This window comes from Emiliania huxleyi, assembly GCF_000372725.1.
Source record: "Emiliania huxleyi CCMP1516 chromosome Unknown EMIHUscaffold_19, whole genome shotgun sequence".
Classification (NCBI taxonomy): Eukaryota; Haptophyta; order Isochrysidales; family Noelaerhabdaceae; genus Emiliania; species Emiliania huxleyi.
This window is the reverse complement of record NW_005200690.1, coordinates 1,009,367-1,029,543: the sequence shown is the minus strand read 5'-3', so window position 1 is coordinate 1,029,543 and position 20,177 is coordinate 1,009,367. Positions and strand designations below refer to the sequence as shown.

Here is a 20,177-nt window from a genome sequence, read left to right as displayed (position 1 = left end):
TCAGAAGTGAACAACACCGCCAATCATCCACTCCAGAGCGTGCGCGGAAGCACGGCGGCGAGAGAGCAAGCGACGGTGCAATAGAGATGCCGCGCCGCAAGCCAGTGAAGCCGGTGAAGCCCTCATGTGACAAGTGCGGTGAAGACCTGGAGGGGCCGTGCCCGGCGAGTTGTTTTGCGCTGAATGCGATCCGCTCGGCGGCTATTGCAACGGCTGCGAGAAGCTCTTCTGTGGCTGCTACGCCGGTCGCATGCAGATGGTCTCTTGGGATCGCCACCTCATGGATGATTGCGAGGAGTGCGAGCAGGGTTCGTGATTTCACATGGAAACAGCGAATCGGTTTCACTTTCACTTTCACTTCACATTTCATGTGAAACGAAATTTCACTTTTTCGAGCGAGTGTGAAGAGTCGTGTGAACGTGATTGATGAAGGATGCTCCCACCGAGTTCCGACACTCTGACACTCACTTGCACAGGTGTTGGCTCCCAAGCAGCAGCCAAGATGAAGGAGGCTGGAGATATTGGTCTCGCTGAGCTGATGTGTACACTAGACCTATATGAATCTCATGGCATGCTGTGGGCGAATACGGTGCTGATGGTGGGATGAACTCTCTCAGCAGTCGAGAGTCGACTCTCGACGCATCGGGAGGGCGGCCGCGGCGGTGTAGGGGCGGCGGCGAGCTCCCGGTTGCAAATACTCGCCTCACAGTCCAAGATGGCGGCTCGCGCCCCCATCCGCGCACCAGCGTGCCACTCTAGTCCCGCCTGCCGCCCAGATACCGAGGGCGGGGCGCACTCTTCGACTTGGGCTATTATTTGCCACCGGGAGGGCGGCCGCGGCGGTGTAGGTGCGGCGGCGAGCTCCCGGTTGCAAATACTCGCCTCACAGTCCAAGATGGCGGCTCGCGCCCCCATCCGCGCACCAGCGTGCCACTCTAGTCCCGCCTGCCGCCCAGATACCGAGGGCGGGGCGCACTCTTCGACTTGGGCTATTATTTGCCACCGGGAGGGCGGCCGCGGCGGTGTAGGGGCGGCGGCGAGCTCCCGGTTGCAAATACTCGCCTCACAGTCCAAGATGGCGGCTCGCGCCCCCATCCGTGCACCAGCGTGCCTCTCTAGTCCCGCCTGCCGCCCAGATACCGAAGGTGGGGCGCACTCTTCGAGACTTGGGCTATTATTTGCCACCGGGAGGGCGTGGAGAATCGGAAAGGAAGCGGAGGAAACGAGAATGGAGAATCAGGAAGCTGAAAGCGGGGCCAAGATGGGAGAGTCTGGGGAGAGAATCAGAATATCTGAGCAGAAGAGGAACCTGGGAAGGGGAATCTAGTGAGAGGTAGAATAGCAAGAATCCTTGTGTAGTAGAGCAGAATAGGAAAGGCAGAATCCTTAGGCGCGGACAGACTTCTCCATTACTCTCGAACTTGTGAAATTTTCAGTGAAACGGGGGCGGCCGAAACGTTTCATGTGAAATTCACATGAATTCACATGTGAAAGTGAAAGTGTGAAAATTCGCACTCACAAACCCTGAGTGCGAGAGCTGCCGCGTGTTGCCCTCTGAAATGGACAGGCTCGCCGCCAAACGCGACGACGACGAAAGAGCGGCCCTGCCATTCTTTGCAAACCAAAAGGCTCTGGTGGACTCGCTCCTCTCATGCACGAGCCTGGCAGCCTTCTTCACTCTCCCGACGTGTGCCACAGCGCGAGCCGTCAAGCTGGCCTTCCTCAGCGCGCGCATGCACGCGCGCGAGAGCCGTCATCCGCAGCGCCACGCCGCCGTCCTGCTGCTTCAGCGCCTCAAGCGCAAGGCCATGGAGCTGGCGAGTCCTCCTGACAGGCCGTGGAACCACCGCGATGAACTGATCAAGGCGGAGAACGACGACGTCGACATCGCTGACGGCTACTGCGATTGGCTTGACGCCTCGACCGGACGCGAAGACGTCGACGACGAAGACGGCTACGACTGGGCTGGCGCCTGGGCAGCGGCGGCAACGATGCTGGTGAGTGAGGATGTGGCCGAAGCCGCCGCTACCGCCGATGCACACCCGGTTCTGGTGCGCACATTTCTCCTCCGCGCCGCTGCTGCAGCGGCCGGGCCCTCGGCCGTCGGAGCCGAGCCCGTCGGGGCCGCCGATCGCCCGTCGGTCGGGCAGAAGCGAAGCCACGATGTGTAGTGCGGTGTGGACGGGCGGCTGCCCGCGCGCGATGCATAGCGCACAAGGGTCCGGCGCTTTGAATAAAGTCAACTTGAATAAAAAATCAATCACAAAAATGATGGAGCACGAACTGGGCCTGGCACAGACCTCATGGACCAGCACGACCCATGGCGATGCAGACGATGGAGCCTGTCAAGCCGACGGCGAGCTCCCCGGACGGTGCTGTGGAGGACGGTGCGGTGCCATCTGCCGCGCTACCTCTTCACATTTGGCCTCTCACCGTCGGGCCAGGCGATGAGTCAGAAGATTAAGCGGCAGGGGAGAGAACGACGAGAGCGAGAGACCGCGAGCAGTGGCCAGGAGGTGGCATGAAGGTCGTGCGCGAATTGGCGAGATATTGCAAGACGGAGATAGGAAGAGGCAGACGCCCGACGAAAGCCGGCTAGCGCCACATTCCGCGACGATTCTTTCTTTTTGCGCGCGCGAAATTCTTTTTTCGGTTTTTACATTTTAGATGTGTGTACACATATGGCAGGCGCGCCGGCCGCAGCACCGTCTCCAGCCCCAGCCCTCTCGCTCGTCCACCTCGACAACGCGGCGCCCGCCTGCGCCGCCTCCGCCGGCGAGCTCGTGCTCGGCCGGGAGGACCTCCGCGAGGCCGACCGGGAGGGACCGGACGCCAACAAGGTGTCGCGCAGGGCCAAGGGCGGGCAGCTCACGCTCGCGCTTGGCTCGGACGGCGAGTGGAGGGCGCGCTCCCGCGAGGGAGCGCTGTGGCCCGCCGGCCTGCAGCGCCGCGGCTCGCGTCCGGAGCCCATCGCGACGGCCGAGCCGGTCGCGCTCCGCCACGGCGACGTCCTCTACCTCGTGTCGCAGCCGCTGCTGAAGAGGTATCCGCTCCTCGTGCGGCTGCCACCGTCCGGCGACTGCGTGGCGGCGGACGAGTGCGAGGCTGCGCGCCGGCGGCAGGACGAGTGGCGCCTGCGCGATGGCTCCTTCCACGTCGAGGTGTGCGAGCTCCAGCCCTCGTCCTTGACATCGGCCGCGCATGCGAGCGGCAGCCACGAGCGGGCGAGCGGGACGCTGACGCTGACGCTGACGCCGCGCGGGAGCTCGGGCCGCGGAGGGACGCTCGCCGCGCGCTGGTGCGAGGGGAGGCGCACCTTCGGGACCGACCCCGCCGGCGTGTCCGCGTGGGCAGAGCTGCCTGTCGGGCGGGGAGAGCTGCAGGTGCGCGAGCGCAATACGCACGCACGTATCCGCCGCACACGCAGACAGCAGGCAGAACCGCAGACAGGCATCACAAACATACACACCCCCTGCAGGCCACTGTCCGGCGGCACAAGATCCACTCGGGGTGGAGGGAGCTGCTGCTGCGGAGCGAGCGCAGCCAGCCGGCGGAGCTGGAGCCCATCCGGATGGAGGAGCTGCACGCGCCGCCCGGCGTGAGCCACGGTCCGCCGTCACCACCGCCATCCCCACCGCCGTCCCCCACGCCCTCGCGTATCGACCCGTCGCCGTCGCTTTCGCCCTCCCTCGCCTCTCCGCCGCCGCCGTCGCGGCCGCCGCCGTCGCGGCCGCCGCCAGCGCCCCTCCCCACCCGCGCACGCACCTCGCCGCGCGCCCCCCGGCAGGCGCGTCGCTGCTGCTCGACCTGCTGCAGCGCAAGGAGCGGCTCGAGGCGGCGCGCGCAGCGCAGCGCGCGAGGACCGAGGCGCTGCAGGCGGAGCTCTCGGCGGCGGACGAGACGCTGTCGGCCAAGGTCGAGCAGATGCGCGCCGAGGAGGCGGAGGTCTGGAGCGACTTTATGCCGCTGCTGCACGCCAAGCGCGCCAGGCTGCGGAAGCTCGAGGCGGACGCGCTGGAGAGGGACCTCTCGCTGAGCGACGTGGAGGCGGGCGCGGGGCATGGAGAGTCGGATTGAGTCAGGTGGTGGGTTTGAGTGTCGTGAGCAGCCGCGAGTGCAGTACCGTTTGTGACTCCCATGGATACAGTTGGGTGGGCCACGATGCTGGGCGTCGGGGGGCGGTCCGGTGCGCCACAACAGCCTCCCTGCGCCCAATCACCACACATGTGTGACTCGCCTAATTTGGAGACGCCGTGTACCGTGGGGCCTTGTTGTCCTAGCACGGGCGACGCCGACGGGGGTCGGGGGTACCCGTGTGGACCGGAGGACTAGGGGGTTGTATCAGAGGAGGCGGGGGGGGTGAGGCAAGGCGGCCCAGATCTGCTCGTCTCAGAGGGTACCCTCTGTGCCAAGAGAGGCCATCTACGAGCGGCTCAGAGGGTGCCTGGGCCGACCCTCTGAAGGGCCTGTGCCGCCAAGCCAGCCTCTCTCTCGTCGCAGCCTCTGAGGCTACGGGGACCCTCTGAGACGCCAAGGCAAGCCCCGCGAGGCCGCTCCTCAGAGGGAGTTTTTCAGCGGTATCTCAAAAGTCTGTCGTGATCCCCCACCAAGCAGAGAGAACCCTCCCCAGCAAGGGCCCAGCTTCCATTGGTTTCGGATACCTCAAGGTCGAGTTCACTAGGACGCCGCGGCGCCTCATGGCCAAGCTGGAGCAGGGGACGGACGTGGAGATCACTACCTCCTCCTCGGGCGGCCGCTCCAAGCACATCCTCAAGTTGACGGTCGGCGCCGCGGGCCGCGCGAAGCTGTCGCGCAGGGCTCGGCGCGGGCGCTGTGAGCCTGCAGCAGCAGTAAGCGTGTGTGGTGCCGGGCGCTCGAAGCGAGAGTAGCGCCTTAGTCATGCTCGCTGCTTCCGCCCCCTCCCCGCCCTCCCTGGTCAGCGCCGTTCGTGGAGGGCTAGGCGCTCCGGCCTCCGCCCGGGGCTCTCGCCTCTGCCGTGAGGGGGCAACCCTCTGAGGTCAAACAAAGCCCTCTGTGCCGCGCCAAGACAGACCCTCGGCCAGGGACCCTCTGAGGCCAAAATCAGCCAAGAGAGGCCACAGAGGCGGCACAGAGTCAGAGTCAAACCCTCTGTGCCGCCAAGCCTGGGGTCCGACCCGTCCTCAGAGGGGGGTCTGTGGGGCAGACTACGGGGATCGGCTTCTTACACCGCCCTTCCTTGCAGCGAGCCCCCTCCAACCCACCCGCGCTAGGTCTCGGGTTTGACGCATGGGGTCACTCCCGCGAAACCCGTGAACTAGCCGGGGCAGTCGGAGAAGGGCAACTCCGTGCACTGACGGTCGGCCGTCAGAAACTACGCCTGCGTGGATCGCGTCACACCAATCCTCGCTACCCAACGCGGCCAAAGGATATCCACCTCGAGAACCTCGAGAGAGAGGGTTCCTTGGGGTCTCAGAGGGTGAACCTTCTTTTTTACCAGGCTAGGATTGAGAGCAGCCTCGCTCTCTCAACCCTAGAAGTCGAAGGAGTGTGAGCAGCACTCCTCGCAATCGTAGCATCTCTGTGCGATTGTGAGCGCCTGCGCTCGCAATCCTACATCTTCTAGGACTAAGAGCAGCTCCGCTCCCAAGATGACTGGTGACGCCTACGACTACTACCAGCGCGCTCGCAATCCGAGCAAAGTCTAGGACTGCGAGCAGCACTGCTCACAATCCTAGCGACAAGCCTCCGATTGCGAGCAGTAGCGCTCGCGATCCTAGAACTTTCGCCGATTGCGAGCGACACCGCCCACAGTCCTACGACTTCTAGGATTGCAAGCGGTTCCCCCCCCGCAATCGGTGCGAGCACTGTTGGATTGTGAGGAGACCCCCCCCGGCGCGCTCACTCACAAGCGCTCGCGGCTGGAGCGATTGGGAGCGCCCCCTGTGAGCTGCTAGCAATCCTTGGATCTTTGGTACGATTGTGAGCACCGCCGCTCATAGTCCTACAAGATGTAGGATCGCGAGCGCTACTGCTCGCAATCGGAGGCTTGTCGCTAGGATTGTGAGCAGAGCTGGGCGCAAAGCCCGCTTCGCTGGGCTTTGCCAAGTGGAAGCTCGTCATCGACGTCTCCAGCGACGACGGCGGCGCTCAGCGGCGGCTCCTCGCGACTCCGGAGCGCATGGCGAAGCTGCTCGCCGCTTGCCGCTTCACCAACGGCGCGGACTCGTCGGCCGTGCTCGCGCTCTATGAAAAGACGGCGAAGGCCGTGCTGGGCACGGTCGAGAAGCTCAACTACCACGGGCTGCCGCTCGTGCGTGGCGTCGCGTGGACTAGCCCGGCGCTGCTGGCGGAGGCGCTAAACCATTGCGAGAGCCTCCGGACCCTCGACCTAAATGGGACACGCCTCGACGACGAGGGCGTGGCGGAGCTCGCGGCGGGGCTCGAGGACGGTGCGCTCCCGGCGCTTGAGTTCCTCATGGTTAATGCAAACCGCTACGGCGTGCGCGGCGTCGGCGCGCTCTGCGGCGTGTTCCATCGCGGCGTGGCGCCGGCGCTGCAGACGCTCAACGTCGGTGCCACGCCTATTGGCGACGAGGGAGCCGTGGCGCTAGCTGCGGCGCTGGCGATGGGCAAGCCGTCGCATGGGCTGGGGTTGGCGTGGTGCGAGGTGGGCGACGAGGGCGCGATGGCACTCGCAGCTGCCCTCCCGGCCGCGGGTCAGGGATGTCGCGTGAACGCCATGTACAATCGGATCGGCCTCGCGGGCCAGGCGGCACTACTAGATGCACTCGAGGCGAAGCACGGGGGCCGCAGCCGGGGCATGCGATGGCGGCGTGGCAGATTAGCTTGCTTCCCTGGTCGTACCCACTCATGCGCGCTTTGGGGCGAGGCGCGCGACCTGCGTACGAGAGCGGCCGACACACCATATAAGGCACACCTTTATGATTCGGAATGCTTTCAGTGTAAGGTACTATCCTGCACGTATCTTAGTTAGGGCCCGAGACGCAGGGGGGGGGGGGGAGAGAGAGAGAGAGAGAGAGAGAGAGAGAGAGAGAGAGAGAGAGAGAGATCAGAGACGTCACAATGGTTGGTATCTCTCTTGAGTAAATAAAGTCGGGCAGGGACCAGGGGCAGGCCCACGCACGCCACACCGTGGGCTGGCACAGAGCCAGACCGGAATTCTTTTATTGGGGGCGCGCCGCCAGGCGCGTCCCCACTTTTGTATCACAGCTGCGAGGGCCAACCAAGGGATTCGGCGCGTCAAGTTAACTTGACCGCTCGTTCGGGCTTTGGGCCGCAGGCCGGCGCGCAGCGCCACGCCGCCAGGCGTCCGCCGGAGGCCCGCCGGAGGCTCTTCCTGCGGCCACATTCTGGCAAGATTCCGCCGCGCTCAGGCGCCCAGAGGATGCGTGCGCTGCGCTCAAACGTCGCGATTTGGCAATAGGCGCTCGAGCCGGCGCACAGCGGACGGGTGCGCCGCGCAGGGGGGGTCGGAGGGGTGCGAGAGGGGGCGTGGGTCAGGCGCGCACCGGCCGGCTCCGGGAGCGGCCGTCACGTCGAGGAGGGGGGCTGTCGGCGGCTCGAGCGGCGAGGCGTGCCACTCTGCTTCGCCGCCGACAGCCCCTCTTCCGAGCCGGCGCGTGGCGACGAGCCGCGGCCAGTGTCGCTGGTTCCTTTGGCGGCGCAGCGTTTATCCCCCCCACCCGCGCCCGCCCGCCCGACCGCCCGCCCGCCCTCAGGCCTTGCCCCTTCGCAGGCGCGGGAGCGCTCGCCGGCGAGCACCTCCTACCTCTCCTCGCCCGGCTGCTCCCTTGCCCCGTCGCCCGCCGCGCCCTCGCCCGGCCTCAAGAGCTTGGCGGCCTTTGTCCGCCAGCTCAAGGCGTGGGACGAGGCGTGCGCCGACGGCCGCTCGTCGTGCTGGTTCGAGACGGAGGGCGACCTCCCGCGGCTGGCCGGGGAGGCGCTGCTGGCCGAGGCGGCCGCGACGGGCGCGAGGCGGATCGCCTTTGACGCCGTCGCGGCGCGTCTCGAGGCGACCGCGGCGCCGCCGCCGCCTCTCGGCACCGCTTTGGCCGCGTGGCCCACGGGATGGGGCATCGAGGAGGGCAACTTCTGCGGGCTGGCGCACTGGGCTGTGGAGGTGTGGCACGCGGCCGGGTCGGTCGACGCGAGCCGGTGGCAGGTCGAGGCTGACGGAGGGCGCCTCTTCTTTGTGCGGGTCGCGGAAAAGGCCGCATAATCGCGCTCTCCGCCGAGGCCCGCCTCGGCGACGGCGCTCGCCGCGCCGCAGCAGCAGTAGCAGCAGCAGCAGCAGCACGTGATTCTTGACACATGATTACACTACACAGTCCTCCCTTCGGTTGTCGTTTCGACCCTGTTTTTTTCTTCTATCGCAGCGCACTCGCATCTGTGAGCCTAGCGCAGCGCGAACTCGCCGTCTGAGCCTAGCGCAGCGCGAACTCGCTCTGAGCCTAGCGCAGCGCCTCGGAAAACACCATTTTGGCTCGCCAACAAGCCCTCCGCGCCCCCACACCGTTAGGATAATACTTTTTTCCTCGAGCGAACGCCGAGTTCTGTGTTCTGTCATCGGCTGACTTTTGAGCATCTAGTGAAGTGCTTAAACCCTCTCCACCGGCCGCCTCGCCACCTCAGCCGGGGCATCGCTCCACTACCCCCTCTGCGCCGCACGCACCTCCGCACGCTCGCTGCGTCACCCACACGTGCCCCGCCAACCCCTGGCACCAACGGCGCAGGCGCTGTTCAAGCGGTTCTCTTTTGTGGGCCAAGATGGCGCACAAAGACTGGGGGCCAAGGGACACGGAGAGCGAACTCACGAGGCTCAAGAGCATCACCGACAAGGCTCTCTTGCAAAACGTCGAGAAGCGCTACAGGGCTGGCAACATCTACACGCGAAGCGGCCGCATCGTGCTCGCCGTGAACCCCTACAAGAAGCTGCCGCTGTACACGGAGGAGACGCTGCAGGCCTACAAGGCGTCGCTGGCGCCGCAGGTGCGCGGTGGCTGCCCCAGCCGCAGGTCTGTAGGGCCGGACGCGCTCTGACTCCCTCTGATGCCGCTGCAGGTGGAGCTGCCGCCGCACGTGTACGCCGTCGCCTCCTCGGCGCACTCGGGCATGCTGCGAACGTCGACGAGCCAGGTGAGCGAGCGCGGAGTCACCGCGCCATCGCGCACACGGCCGGCCCTCGAAGGGAGGGGGGCCTCACCGCGTGCCCCGCGCCGCAGTCGGTCATCATCTCCGGCGAGTCGGGCGCCGGCAAGACGGAGACCGCAAAGATCCTCCTTGAGTACCTCGCCGAGGTGAGCTGCTCGGGCTCGGACCTGCATACGCGCGTCCTCAAGACGAACCCCATCATGGAGAGCTTTGGCTGCGCAAAGACGATCTGGTGAGGCCGCGGCACGCCCCCAGACACACGCGGCCGACGCCGCACGCCGCGAGGGGCGGAGCGAGAGAGGTGGCGAGATGCACCATGCTGCGCGGAAGCTCATGCGGCGTGTGTCGGCTCCTCCGCCCCCGGCCGCGCTGCCCGTGCCACGCCGCCGACCGCCCCCCTGCACCCCCTCCCTCCCCCCCGACAGGAACAACAACTCGTCGCGCTTCGGCAAGTTCCTCACGCTCCAGTTCTCGCCGACCGGCCGGATGCAGGGCGCCTTCATGAAGACGTACCTCCTCGAAAAGTCGCGCATCACGTCGCAGCTGGCGAACGAGCAGAACTACCACGTCTTCTACACCGTCGCAAAGGGCCTCTCCCCCTCCCAGCGGGCCGAGCTCCAGCTGCCCAAGGGGTCGGACGCCGTCGAGGCCTTCAAGCTGCTCAACCTCAGAAAGGCGTCTGACGTGGACTGGCGCGACCGCCGCGGCGCCGGAGGCGGCGTCCGCCGCGGAGGGGCGCGCGGCCTCACACCTCTCCCCCCGCGAGCAGGTCCGAGCTGCCCTGCGACTTCGCCGAGCTCTCTGCCGCCTTCGCCGTCATCCCCTCGCTCGCCGGCTGCCAGCTGTCGGTGTGGAAGGTCATCATGGCGGTCCTCTACCTCGGCAACCTCGACTTCGCGGGCAAGGGGGCGGTCGGCGACTCGACCGTCGCGGACGCAAAGATCGCCGACCCCTCCACCACCGCCGTCATCGCCCGCCTCCTCTCCATCCAGCCAACGGAGCTCGAGAACGCAATCTGCATCCAAAACATCAACGCCGGAGGCGAGTGGATCAAGTCTCCAAACTCGATCGCCTACGCCTCCGACGTCAAGAGCGCCCTCACAAAGGCGCGCCGCCCCCTCTGCCCCCCTCTGCCCCCCTCTGCCCCCTCTGCCCCCCTCTGCCCCCCTCGTCCCTCTCTGCCGCCCTCGCCCCCTCTGCCGCCACGGCGCTGCCGCTCTCCTGGAGACATCACTCTCGTCTACCCTCTCCGCCACAGGCAGCGCCTCCTCCGCACCCACGCCCGCAGCGGCATCCCACACGCGCCCCGCCAGCCGCGACCCCCCGGGCACAACGGCGCAGGCGCTCTACTCGAAGCTCTTCGACTGGGTCGTCGAGATGATCAACTCGTCGCTCATCTCCGGCGAGGGAGGCCGCTACTTCATCGGCGCCGTCGACATCTTCGGCTTCGAGTGCTCGCCGAGACAGCAGCGCGCTCGAGCGACATGCGAGCAGAGCGTCGCTTCACACACCGCGCGTGTACACCAGGTGCTTCCCGACAAACTCGCTCGAGCAGCTCTGCATCAACTTTGCCAATGAGCGGATGCAGCACATGTTTACGGAGGCTGTCTTCGAGTCGGTGACCGGGGAGATATGGGGAGATATAGACCAGCGCTGCGATCCTACGATCCCAACACACGCCAACCTCGGGGCGGGGAGACGAGTACACGCCAACAGCCAGCCAGTGTCAGCCAGTGGGACACCTAGCTCGCACGGACGGCGGGGCACACACGCACGCACTCGCGGAGAGCACACACACAACCGGGGCATCACACGCGCCGCACGCCCCCACCGGCAGAGGCGAGGCCGCCGGCCTGGTGGAGAGGGCTTGCGCGGCGGCGCCTCTCTCGTAGGTGATCGCCGAGTACCAGAAGGAGGGCATCGACGTCGCCGACATCACGTTCGAGGACAACACCCCCCTGCTCGAGCTCATCGACAAGCCGGCCACCGGCATCCTCTCGCTGCTCGCCGAGGAGTGCTTCTTCCCAAACGGCACGGACGCCTCCTTCGCGCAAAAGATCAAGCTCGCGCACGCCAGACACCCGTGCTTCGCCGAGGTGAAGCTCGACCGCACCGCCTTCACCCTCTCGCACTTCCCGGGCAAGGTGACCTACCAGTCGGCCGGCTTCCTCGAGAAGAACAAGGACCCGCTCCCGCAGGACCTGGTCGTGCTCATGCGCTTCTCCGACGACGACTTCGTCAAGACCCTCTTCGAGGAGAAGAAGGGCGCCGGTGCGCGCCGATTCAAGTCGGCAAAGTTCGTCGGCGCGACGGATCGACGCGTCTCCGCACCGCTCGCTCGGTCTGTGCACGTGCGTCGCCTGACCTCTTTTAGGCGTGATCGACTCGTTCTCAATGATGTATTTACTCAATGAATAACATAATCGAGTGATCTCTTTTAGGCGTGATCGACTCGTTCCGCGTCTCGCTCAACGAGCTCGTCAAGACGCTCAGCGCGACGAAGACGCACTTCATCCGCTGCGTCAAGCCAAACATGGACAAGAAGGCGATGTCCTGGGACGAGGACGTGATGCAGCGGCAGCTCCGCACCTCGGGCGTGGTGCAGGCGGTGAAAGTTGCGCTTCCCCGAGCCCTGGTGGAGCCGTCGCCCATAGGCAGCTCTACACCTCGGGCGTGGTGCAGGCGGTGCAGGCGACGCGCAAGGGCTTCCCCGACATCCTCCCCTTCGCCGAGCTCCTCTCGCGCTTCGAGCAAGTCGTGCCCAAGGCGGCCATCGGCAAGGCGGGGGCCGAGGGCGTGCGCGCGCTGCTCAAGGGCGCCGAGGTGCCCGAGACGGACTACCGCGTCGGCAAGACCAAGGTCTTCCTCGGCGTGGGCGTGCTCGACCGGCTCGAGCAGCGGCGGATGGAGTACATCGCGTCCAAGGTGATCTCGATGCAGGTCCTGGCGCGCGGGTACCTCGCGAGGAGAAGGCTGTTGGCGAAGCGCGACGCGAAGGCGGGCGGCGACTACAAGAAGCAGCAGGAGGCGAAGAGGGCAGCTGAGGCCGCCTTGAGGAAGAAGCGCGAGGAGGCGGCGGCGGCGGCGGCCGCCGCGAAGGAGGAGGAGGCGGCGGCGAAGGTGCGGCAGGCGCGGTACCAGCGCGCGCGCAAGATGTCCTTCGAGCGGAAGACGGCCAAGAGCAAGAAGGAGGAGGCCGAGCAGGCCGAGCAGGAGAAGAAAGCCGCGGCCGAGAAGGAGAGCGAGAAGAAGCGCTTCTCGCTCTTCAAGAAGAAGGCGGCCGACGAGGCAAAGGCGGAGGCGCGGGCGGAGGAGGCGAGGAAGGCGGCCGAGAAGAAGAAGAAGGAGGACGACGTGTGGGCGCAGTACAACTTCCACTGCGAGGTGCGCCTCGGCAGCCAGAAGGGGGGGGGGGGTTCCCTCTCGGTGACCTCGCATCTGCGTCTCGGCGGCAGGTGAGCGACATCCTCGGCTACGCCGAGTACATCGGCATGGACATCAAGGAGGACGCGCACCTGCTGTGGATCGCCGACGAGGCGCTGCAGGCGCCCGAGCCGCAGGGCTGGGAGCAGCGGCTCGACCCAAAGGGCGGCGTCTACTACTACCACGGAGTCACCGGCATGGTCCTCAACCAGCACCCGCTCGACCACCACTACCAGCAGGCGTGGGCCGAAGCGCCGCGCCCTCCAAACTGCAGAACCCTCCCTCTCGCCCGCAGCGACCTCTCCTCACACCCCTGAGCGTCCGCGCAGCCCTACTCAGTGACACTCAGTGACGCCTCTGGACCGCGGCGCCGCAGTTCTACCACTCGATGAAGGCCCAGTACGAGGCGCAAGCAACGGTGGGGCCCAAGCTGAGCAACGTGCTGTCGCCGACGGCGCACCTCGACACGATGAAGCGCGGCCAGATGCCGGCGCTGCGCGAGGTGAAGTTCATCAAGGACTCGGTCGAGTCGAAGATGGGCTTCATCTTCCACCGCACCGACGACGCGTTCGACAAGTCCTTCTTCAACGTCGAGGGGTCTGTCCAGCCCATCATCAAGACGGTGAAGCCCGGGGGGCTCGCCGAGAGCTCTGGCCTCGTCCCGGGTGACGTGGTGCTCTCGGTCAACGGGATCTCGGGGCTGAACAACTTCCAGGTGGTCGAGATGCTCCGCCAGGGCAAGGGGGTCTTTAACCTTGTCGTCTTTTCCGGGCAGCCGATCGTCTCGCTCGGGCAGCCAGTCAGGCAGCCAATCACGGCAGAATTCCTCGGGCTCGACCCGTGAACGGTCCGCGCGACTAGATTATTGTACTCACGGGAGATCGCGCGTCGCCTCTCGTGGAGAGCCGCGGGGCCGAGGCGCCACACTTGAGGCGCGGGGGGGTGGGGGGGTGGGGGGGGGGCTGCGTGTGGGAGAGAATGCGCGCCAACGGAGGAGGGGAGTGCGTGTTCGTTCAACGAGAGAAATGCCTCCTCGGCATTTTACGGCATTTGTTTAAAAGTCTCGCGCTTGGAACCGCCACTCCCCGTCCGCCTCTGGCCGTGGCTCTGTCTCTGCTCCAAGTCCAACCTGGCGCCGGCCAAACCCAAAGGCGCAACCAAGCCCGCCCGGGAACGTGCAGCGCCGCGTCCCCTGTGCCCCGCCGCGCCACGCCGATTGGTGCCGAAGCGGCGGATCTCCGCCCGCTGCTGGTCCCCGCACACGCCCGCCTGCGCCTTGGAGCCTGGCAGCAGCGGCGCGCCCTCCCAGCGGCCAGTGCTGCGCGAGACGACCTCGACGCACCGCAGACCCGTCCTGGCAAAAGCCTTAGCTCCGATGGAGGAGACGGAACCAGGTAGGGAGAGCGACGAGAGCGACGAGCAGTCGCTGAACGCCTTGGCGCCAATGCTCGTCACCGAGGCGGGGATTGCCACGGACCGGAGGGCCGTGCAGCCGCGAAGGGCGCCGTTGCCAATGCTCGTCAGCGAGCCTGGCAGGACGATCGACTCGAGCGTCGTGCAGCGCTGAAGGAGCTGGTCGCTGAGGCTGCTCACAGCTGGGAGACGAATGGAGAGCAGCGACGTGCACGCAAAGAAGGAGAGCTCGCCGATGGCGGTGACCGAGTCGGGGATGTCGATTGCACGCAGCGACGAGCAGGCGGCGAAGGAGGCCGTGCCGAGGGTCGTGACTGAGCTGGGAATGGAGATGGACTCGAGGGAAGAGCAACCGGAGAAGGTGCTGCTTGCAATGTTCGTGAAGTTGCTGTGGTGGGGGAGCACGACGCTTCGCAGCGCCGCGCACTGCTTGAAGGCGCTGTCGCCAATGCTTGCGACCGAGTCGGGCACGGCGAGCGACTGAAGAGAGATGCAGTCTCGAAAGGCGCTGTTGCCGATGGCGGTGACAGTCGGTGGGAGGAGTACGGAGGCGAGCGACGAGCAGCCGTAGAAGACCTGCTGCTCGAGGGCCGTAACCAAGGGCGGGATGTCGACGCTGCGTAGCGAGGAGCACTCCCGGAAGGCGCCGCTGCCGAGGGCCGACAGAGAGGGCGGGAGGGCGATTGCTGCGAGCGAGGCGCAGTACTGGAAGGCATAGTCGCCGATGCGAGTGAGCGATGGCGGCAGGGCGACGTCCGCCAGGGCCGTGCACCCCTTGAGCGCAAAGTCACCGATTTCGGTCACCTTGCCAGGGATGTCTATGGACGGGAGCGCCGCGCAGCCCATAAAGGCGCCCAAGCCAATGGCGGTGAGGGAGTCGGGCAGCTCGACCATGGCGAGACTGCTGCACCCGCTGAAGACGAGCTCACCGATACTCCCCACAGACGCCGGGATACGGACGTGTTCGAGTGCCGTACAGCCGCTAAAGGCGGCGTCGCCGATGCTCTCAAGCGCATCCGGCAACTCAATCTCACGGAGGGAGCTGCAGCCGAAGAAGGCGGCGTCTCCGAGGCTCTTGACGGTGGGCGCCGAGAAGGCTGTCAAAGAAGAGCACCCGTTGAAAGCCTGGTCCGCGATGCGCGTCACTGATGCGGGGAGCGCGATGGACTCGAGCGACGTGCAAGACTTGAACGCAGAGGCGGGGATAGCCGAGAGTGAGGCGGGAAGGGCGACCGAGCGGAGGGAGGTACAGCCCCACCAGGCGCCCTCGCCGACGTGCTGGACAGATTTGGGCACCTCGACTGCCGTCAGGCTCGTGCACCCGTAGAAGGCGTGCGCCCCGATGCTCGCGACCGAGCCGGGGAGCGAGAGGGAGGCTAGAGCCGTGGCGCCGTAAAAGGCGTTATCACCGATGGTGACGACGCTGCGTGGGATGTCGAGGGAGGTGAGTGATGTGCAGCCCTCGAGAAGTCGATCACCGAGGACTGCAATGCCGCGGGGAAGAGCAAGGGCTGCGAGGGATGAGCAGCCGTAAAAGGCGGCGTGGCCAAGGTGGGTGATGGAGTCGGGGAGCGTGGCAGAGGCAAGAGAGTAGCAGTCCCGGAAGGCGACGTCGCCCACGCTCGTCATGGATCGCGGCAGTCGTATGGATCTGAGCGACGAGCACCCCGCAAAGGCCTGGGTGCCAATGCGCACAACGCCCTCGGCGACTTCGACCGACACGAGCGCCCGGCAGCCGCGGAGGGCATAGTCACGTATGCTCGTCTCGGAGCTGGGGATGGTGGGGGAACATTCGGATATGAAATCCATTTCCGCCCCTATTGGGGCCCTCGGCGCTATCCTCCTCCCTGGCACACCGCCCTATGGCGGTATTGCACACTGGGATCGACAGGGTGTCTCCAACCTCTTCCACATGTAACCCCCGACTAAGCGGGGCCATGACACTCATGCGGGCGGGGCCGGCGGGGCCAAGACATTCATGCATGCGGGGTCTCCGCCCCTCCTCTCCGCCCCGCCCGCCGCCAACCTCCATGGGGGAGGGTCCGCCACCCCCGCCCGCGGTCTCCATCTCACGCGATGGGCCTGTGGGAGGTGGCAGGGAGTTTGAAGGTGCGGCAGGGAAGAGCCGTGTGTGCTGTGGGTGCGGGGCGGGTGCGTACATGATGGGGCGCGTGAGGATGAGCCCCTCGCCGTCCTCGTACGCCACAATGCGCTCGACGAGGTCTTCCACGGCGAAGCCGAAGAGGCGGTGGAAGTAGAGGATGCCAATGGCCCCGCGCGCCGACCGGTGCGTGAGGGCCGGCATTGCCGGGGTCGGCCGGGTCTCGTTGGCGGGCTTGGAGAGCGAGGTCACGTAGGTGTACCCCAGCTGGGTGATGACGCCCATCAACGTCAGCGCAACCTGCCAAAGCACAGCGCACACGGGGTTGTCGCCCCGGCCGCCCGAGGCCATGAAGGCCTTCGTTCCCTCGGTGGTGATGAGCATCTCGAGTGCCTCGAGTGCGTCCTGCACCCCGAGCTTGATCTCCTTGTTCTTGGGCGCAATCGCCGCGTACGTCTTGAGGCACGCGCGGACCGAGCGCCCAACGAGCGCGCGCGCATCGCCCTCGGAGAGCGCGCGCTCGAGGTCAATGGCGAACTTGGCGGGCGGCTCGTTCGCGGCGAAGATCACTCCGTCCCGCAGGTGGGGAGGCGGGGTGCCAGGCTCAACCTCCACCTTGGCAAAGGCCTGCCGGATCGGCGGGTGCTTGGCCACGAGGCCAGACGCGACCATCACGAAGTCGTGGTCGCCCTGGTCGTGGTACATCCCGAGGGCCTCGTTGGTGAGGACGCGATACGCCTGCTTGACCTGGATGTGTGCCGCGACGGGCTGCGGCTCGCCCCCGCTTGGGATGCCCTCGTCCTCGGGCATCTCCTCGGCCGAAGCCTCCCCCTCGTCGGTGGGGGGCTCGCCGAAGGCGTTGGTGGGCGACGGGCTCGGCGGCAGCGACCCCGACATGGGCGTGGTGCCGTAGTCATCATAGGTGTTGTGCGAGCTTTGCGAGCCGTTGTGCAGCCCGGAGGTGGCCTGGGAGGCGACGGACGCAATCGACGGCGGGCGCGGCGTGTTGAGGCGGTTGCCGCCGGCGAAATGCGAGGCGTCGTTCACGTTGGCGGTGACGGGCGAGAAGGGCGGCGAGAGCATCATCGAGGGCTCGAGCGTGAGCGAATGCTTCGGCGATGATAGTCCCCCATGGAAAAGAAATCCATCGGGCGGTTCGTCAAAGGTGATCTCGCCAAGGCGCGTCGGGTGAGGCGAGTCCGTGCGGCCACCCATGAATGCGCTGCCGTACCGGGCGGCCTTGGCCGGCGGCGGCGAGATGGCGCATGCGCTGAGCGTCTGCTCGTCAAAGAACTCTTGGACCCCCTCGATGGAGGCAAACCACTCATCGAGCAGGTCCTTCGCCACCGCGAATTGAAACTGGGGCACGTTCGGGACCAATGGCTGCATCGCCTTGGTAAGGAAGAGGTTCGCACCCGCCTTCGCCCTCACCTCCGACCAGAGCATCGTCTTCGAGAGGTCTTCCGGGTCGATGGTTTTCGCGTTGAAGACGTCGACGATTGCCTCGGCGTTGATCACGAGGTCGCCGAAAAGGTAGTGGGGTCGGACACCGAGCGGGCCAGACATGAGGGTGAGCACGATGTTATCCATCGCGCAGTGGGTCAGCTCGAGCGTCGCATCGTCGAGCATGATCCCGGACTCCACCCACATGTTGGGCGCGTAGTAGGCGTACTCTTCGATGGCGCGGCCCACCAGGTCGAGGGCCTCCCGCACAGTGAAGACGTCGCAGGAGCGCTTCTCTGCCCTGATGATCCTAGTCATCGCCAGCAGGTAGTGCGAGAGGTAGTCAAACAGCGCCGACTTGCATGTTTCGAACCCTCGGCAGGACCCGGACTCGGGTGCGCACTCGCATGGGCAGTAAAATCGGAAGGCCGTCCACGTCGACTCAATCGCGGCGACCGCCGCCATCGCATCCTCCTTGACGATCGGGCAGAAGTGGTCCAGGCGTTCGCGAATGGTGCTCGAGCCGAGCGGGATGGTGAGAGTATTGCGCCTCTCCGGCCCGTCCCCGAGAATGGTCCAGTCCCGGGGTGCAAGTTGCTCCTCTTGGAAGAAGCAGTGCGGCGCGCCGGGCTGTGCGCGCTTGTTGCTGTCAGGCCCGCCGCTACCAATCTGCACGGTACGCGGGTCCGGCACTGATGCCGTGAACAGCTGGGGCACGAGCGTTTCCTCGCTCGCGCCCTTGGGGGGGGACAACTCCCCGCGCGCGGCCTTGTGCCACTGGCCGCCGACGGGTTTGGGGTCCGATGACATGGCGTCTCTTCACACTCGATCCGCCTGTCTGTTCACACCTTCTTTCTGCCCACTTCACGATGTGGCAGGGGTTCGTTAGCCCAGAAAAGAAGTTTTATAAAATACGCACACAAAAATGTTTTTACACCTCCACGACGCCAGTCAGCTTGTGGCATCACTCCGACACACGATTTTTCACTCCCCACAGCCGCCAACCCAGGATTGGCCGCTCGAACCGAAGACCGCCGCTCGACATATGATCGGCGGCTCACTTCGATGTCAGCCGCTCGACCTATGGTCGGCGGACCTGGGTTCGAATCTGAGGACCTGGGTTCGAATCGCCGTTGGCGGTTCATAGGGTAGATAAAAATCTTCTGGAGGTGTGCATGGACATTCTTGCCCTGAGAACGAGCAGAAAAGGAAAAGAATATTGGCACGACAAGGGCGCGGACTGGCGCGACAGGCTCACACACCGGCTACAAGGAAAAGAAAAAACCGGTCGGCTCGACGTTGGCGGGCCGTGCACGGCGCACCAGAAGAAGGAGATGACGCAGCGCGGTCAAGCTGCTGCCGTCATTCGGCAGGTGACTAGAGTGCTTGAGGAGGAGCGCAGGGGCGCGCACTTCCAGCACCGGTCCGGAGAATTTAGCCTCCTGACGCCAGACGAGCGCAACACTCGACGCATGTGGGGAGAGCTTTCCAGCTGCGTAGGCCCGACATTCGGTTCGCTTTTGCTCACGGTTGCTCGCGCAAAGGTCCACTACCGGATGGGGAGCTATAAGCACCTGGAGGACCTGGACGACGTCGCCGCGAAGCACTACAAAATTGCGCACGACCTGCTCCAGGGCGTGGTGGATGCTCAGGGACTAGACGACGAGGGCAAGGCAACGCAAGCTGAGGCCAAGAGAGTTATCGGTCACGTGCATTGCGAGTGGGCCATGGCTCTGCAAGACATGAAGCAGTATGCGGCTGCAGTCGAACACTACAAGGCTGGCCACGCTGTCGACAAGAAGACCCACGGCTGGGTGGGCAAAGTGGTGGACGTTAACAACCCGGGAAAATACGGCATCCCAGAGTGCGAGTCGCTGCAGGCGGCACAGCCCGGGGCCGATGTGGCAGTGGTGGGCGAGAGGTCGCGTGAGCAGAAGGATGCCGAGGGCCGCAAGCGCGCCATCGACCTCGAGGCTGGCGGCGGCGGCGGCGCGTCGACCCGCACCGCGGTCAGGGGCGGCGAGACGCCGCGCAAGCGCAGCCGGACGCACGAAGCGCAGCTGGAGGAGCGTGTGGTGACGGCACGCTCAGTGACCGACGCGGACATTGACCGGCGTTCCAAGGCGATCATGCAGCCCGTGTTTGACGAGTGGATGAACGGCAACCTCAGCGAGGCGGAGCTGCCGAGGCGCAAGGAGGCGGCGCGTGCGCAGGCTCTCGCGGAGCATGGGCCTCGCTCCAAGCTGGACGCCGCCTTCGCAAAGTATACGGCGGCCGCAAAGGCGCGCGCGGAGGCGGAGGAGCAGGAGGCGGCGGCCGAGGCTGCACTCTACGAGGCCTTGGCGCCTCTCGAGCGCAGCGGCTCGTCGTCTGGCGGCGCCGCCTCCTCGTCCGGCGTCATCCGGCGTTAGAGAGACGTAGCCCGCACTGTTATGTAGATGTATCGGCCCTATATGCACCCGTGTCCTGTCTACTATGCATTGGCGGGTTACAATGGTTAATGCACAGTCCGTGTCTTATCTAATCGTAATATCGATACGTGGATGTTCTCGCTTAATGTCTCACACTCAGCAGGCGTGCGAACGGATCTTCTCTGTTCATCGCTCCCAAACGACCTGGAGCTCGGAACCCACGTTGTGTATCG

At 65.7% G+C, this 20,177-nt stretch overlaps 8 protein-coding genes across 8 annotated transcripts; 5 read left to right on the top strand and 3 right to left on the bottom strand.

Annotated features, from left to right (window-relative positions):
* Nucleotides 1-1,559: 1,559 nt before the first annotated feature.
* Nucleotides 1,560-2,237, top strand: EMIHUDRAFT_203661 (hypothetical protein; the record flags this gene model as incomplete). Its single annotated transcript, XM_005782543.1, has 2 exons — nt 1,560-2,051; nt 2,211-2,237. 2 exons carry the CDS (start codon nt 1,560-1,562, stop codon nt 2,235-2,237), a joined length of 519 nt encoding a protein of 172 aa, XP_005782600.1.
* An 83-nt stretch (nt 2,238-2,320) lies between these two features.
* EMIHUDRAFT_203660 (hypothetical protein) lies at nt 2,321-4,077 on the top strand (the record flags this gene model as incomplete). The annotated part of the gene is made up of 4 exons (XM_005782542.1): nt 2,321-2,387; nt 2,689-3,383; nt 3,479-3,608; nt 3,788-4,077. The coding sequence occupies 4 exons, from the start codon at nt 2,321-2,323 to the stop codon at nt 4,075-4,077; spliced, it is 1,182 nt and encodes a 393-aa protein (XP_005782599.1).
* Nucleotides 4,078-5,630: 1,553 nt separating this feature from the next.
* On the top strand, nt 5,631-6,912 carry EMIHUDRAFT_203659 (hypothetical protein; the record flags this gene model as incomplete). The annotated part of the gene is made up of 3 exons (XM_005782541.1): nt 5,631-5,637; nt 6,051-6,698; nt 6,776-6,912. The coding sequence occupies 3 exons, from the start codon at nt 5,631-5,633 to the stop codon at nt 6,910-6,912; spliced, it is 792 nt and encodes a 263-aa protein (XP_005782598.1).
* Nucleotides 6,913-7,226: 314 nt separating this feature from the next.
* On the bottom strand, nt 7,227-8,400 carry EMIHUDRAFT_434566 (hypothetical protein). The gene is made up of 2 exons (XM_005782540.1): nt 7,428-8,400; nt 7,227-7,356 (listed from the first exon to the last, which is right to left on the bottom strand). Exon 1 carries the CDS (start codon nt 8,313-8,315, stop codon nt 7,857-7,859), a length of 459 nt encoding a protein of 152 aa, XP_005782597.1. The 5' UTR covers nt 8,316-8,400; the 3' UTR covers nt 7,227-7,356; nt 7,428-7,856.
* A 369-nt stretch (nt 8,401-8,769) lies between these two features.
* Nucleotides 8,770-12,612, top strand: EMIHUDRAFT_426799 (hypothetical protein; the record flags this gene model as incomplete). Its single annotated transcript, XM_005782539.1, has 10 exons — nt 8,770-8,991; nt 9,064-9,138; nt 9,225-9,385; nt 9,579-9,837; nt 9,930-10,207; nt 10,416-10,604; nt 10,681-10,771; nt 11,046-11,424; nt 11,595-11,767; nt 11,845-12,612. 10 exons carry the CDS (start codon nt 8,770-8,772, stop codon nt 12,610-12,612), a joined length of 2,595 nt encoding a protein of 864 aa, XP_005782596.1.
* Nucleotides 12,613-13,935: 1,323 nt separating this feature from the next.
* EMIHUDRAFT_57262 (hypothetical protein) lies at nt 13,936-14,349 on the bottom strand (the record flags this gene model as incomplete). Its single annotated transcript, XM_005782538.1, has 1 exon — nt 13,936-14,349. A coding segment is annotated over one exon (414 nt), but the record flags the coding sequence as incomplete, so codon positions are not given.
* Nucleotides 14,350-14,412: 63 nt separating this feature from the next.
* EMIHUDRAFT_63829 (hypothetical protein) lies at nt 14,413-15,618 on the bottom strand (the record flags this gene model as incomplete). The annotated part of the gene is made up of 1 exon (XM_005782537.1): nt 14,413-15,618. A coding segment is annotated over one exon (1,206 nt), but the record flags the coding sequence as incomplete, so codon positions are not given.
* A 3,221-nt stretch (nt 15,619-18,839) lies between these two features.
* EMIHUDRAFT_434562 (hypothetical protein) lies at nt 18,840-20,084 on the top strand. Its single transcript, XM_005782536.1, has one exon. It carries the CDS (start codon nt 18,868-18,870, stop codon nt 19,942-19,944), a length of 1,077 nt encoding a protein of 358 aa, XP_005782593.1. The 5' UTR covers nt 18,840-18,867; the 3' UTR covers nt 19,945-20,084.
* The last annotated feature ends 93 nt before the right edge of the window (nt 20,085-20,177 follow it).

Coding starts and splice junctions, on each gene's coding strand:
- EMIHUDRAFT_434566 (XM_005782540.1), bottom strand. CDS start 8,315: ATGTGTCAAGAATCACGTGCTGCTGCTGCTGCTGCTACTGCTGCTGCG.
- EMIHUDRAFT_434562 (XM_005782536.1), top strand. CDS start 18,868: ATGACGCAGCGCGGTCAAGCTGCTGCCGTCATTCGGCAGGTGACTAGA.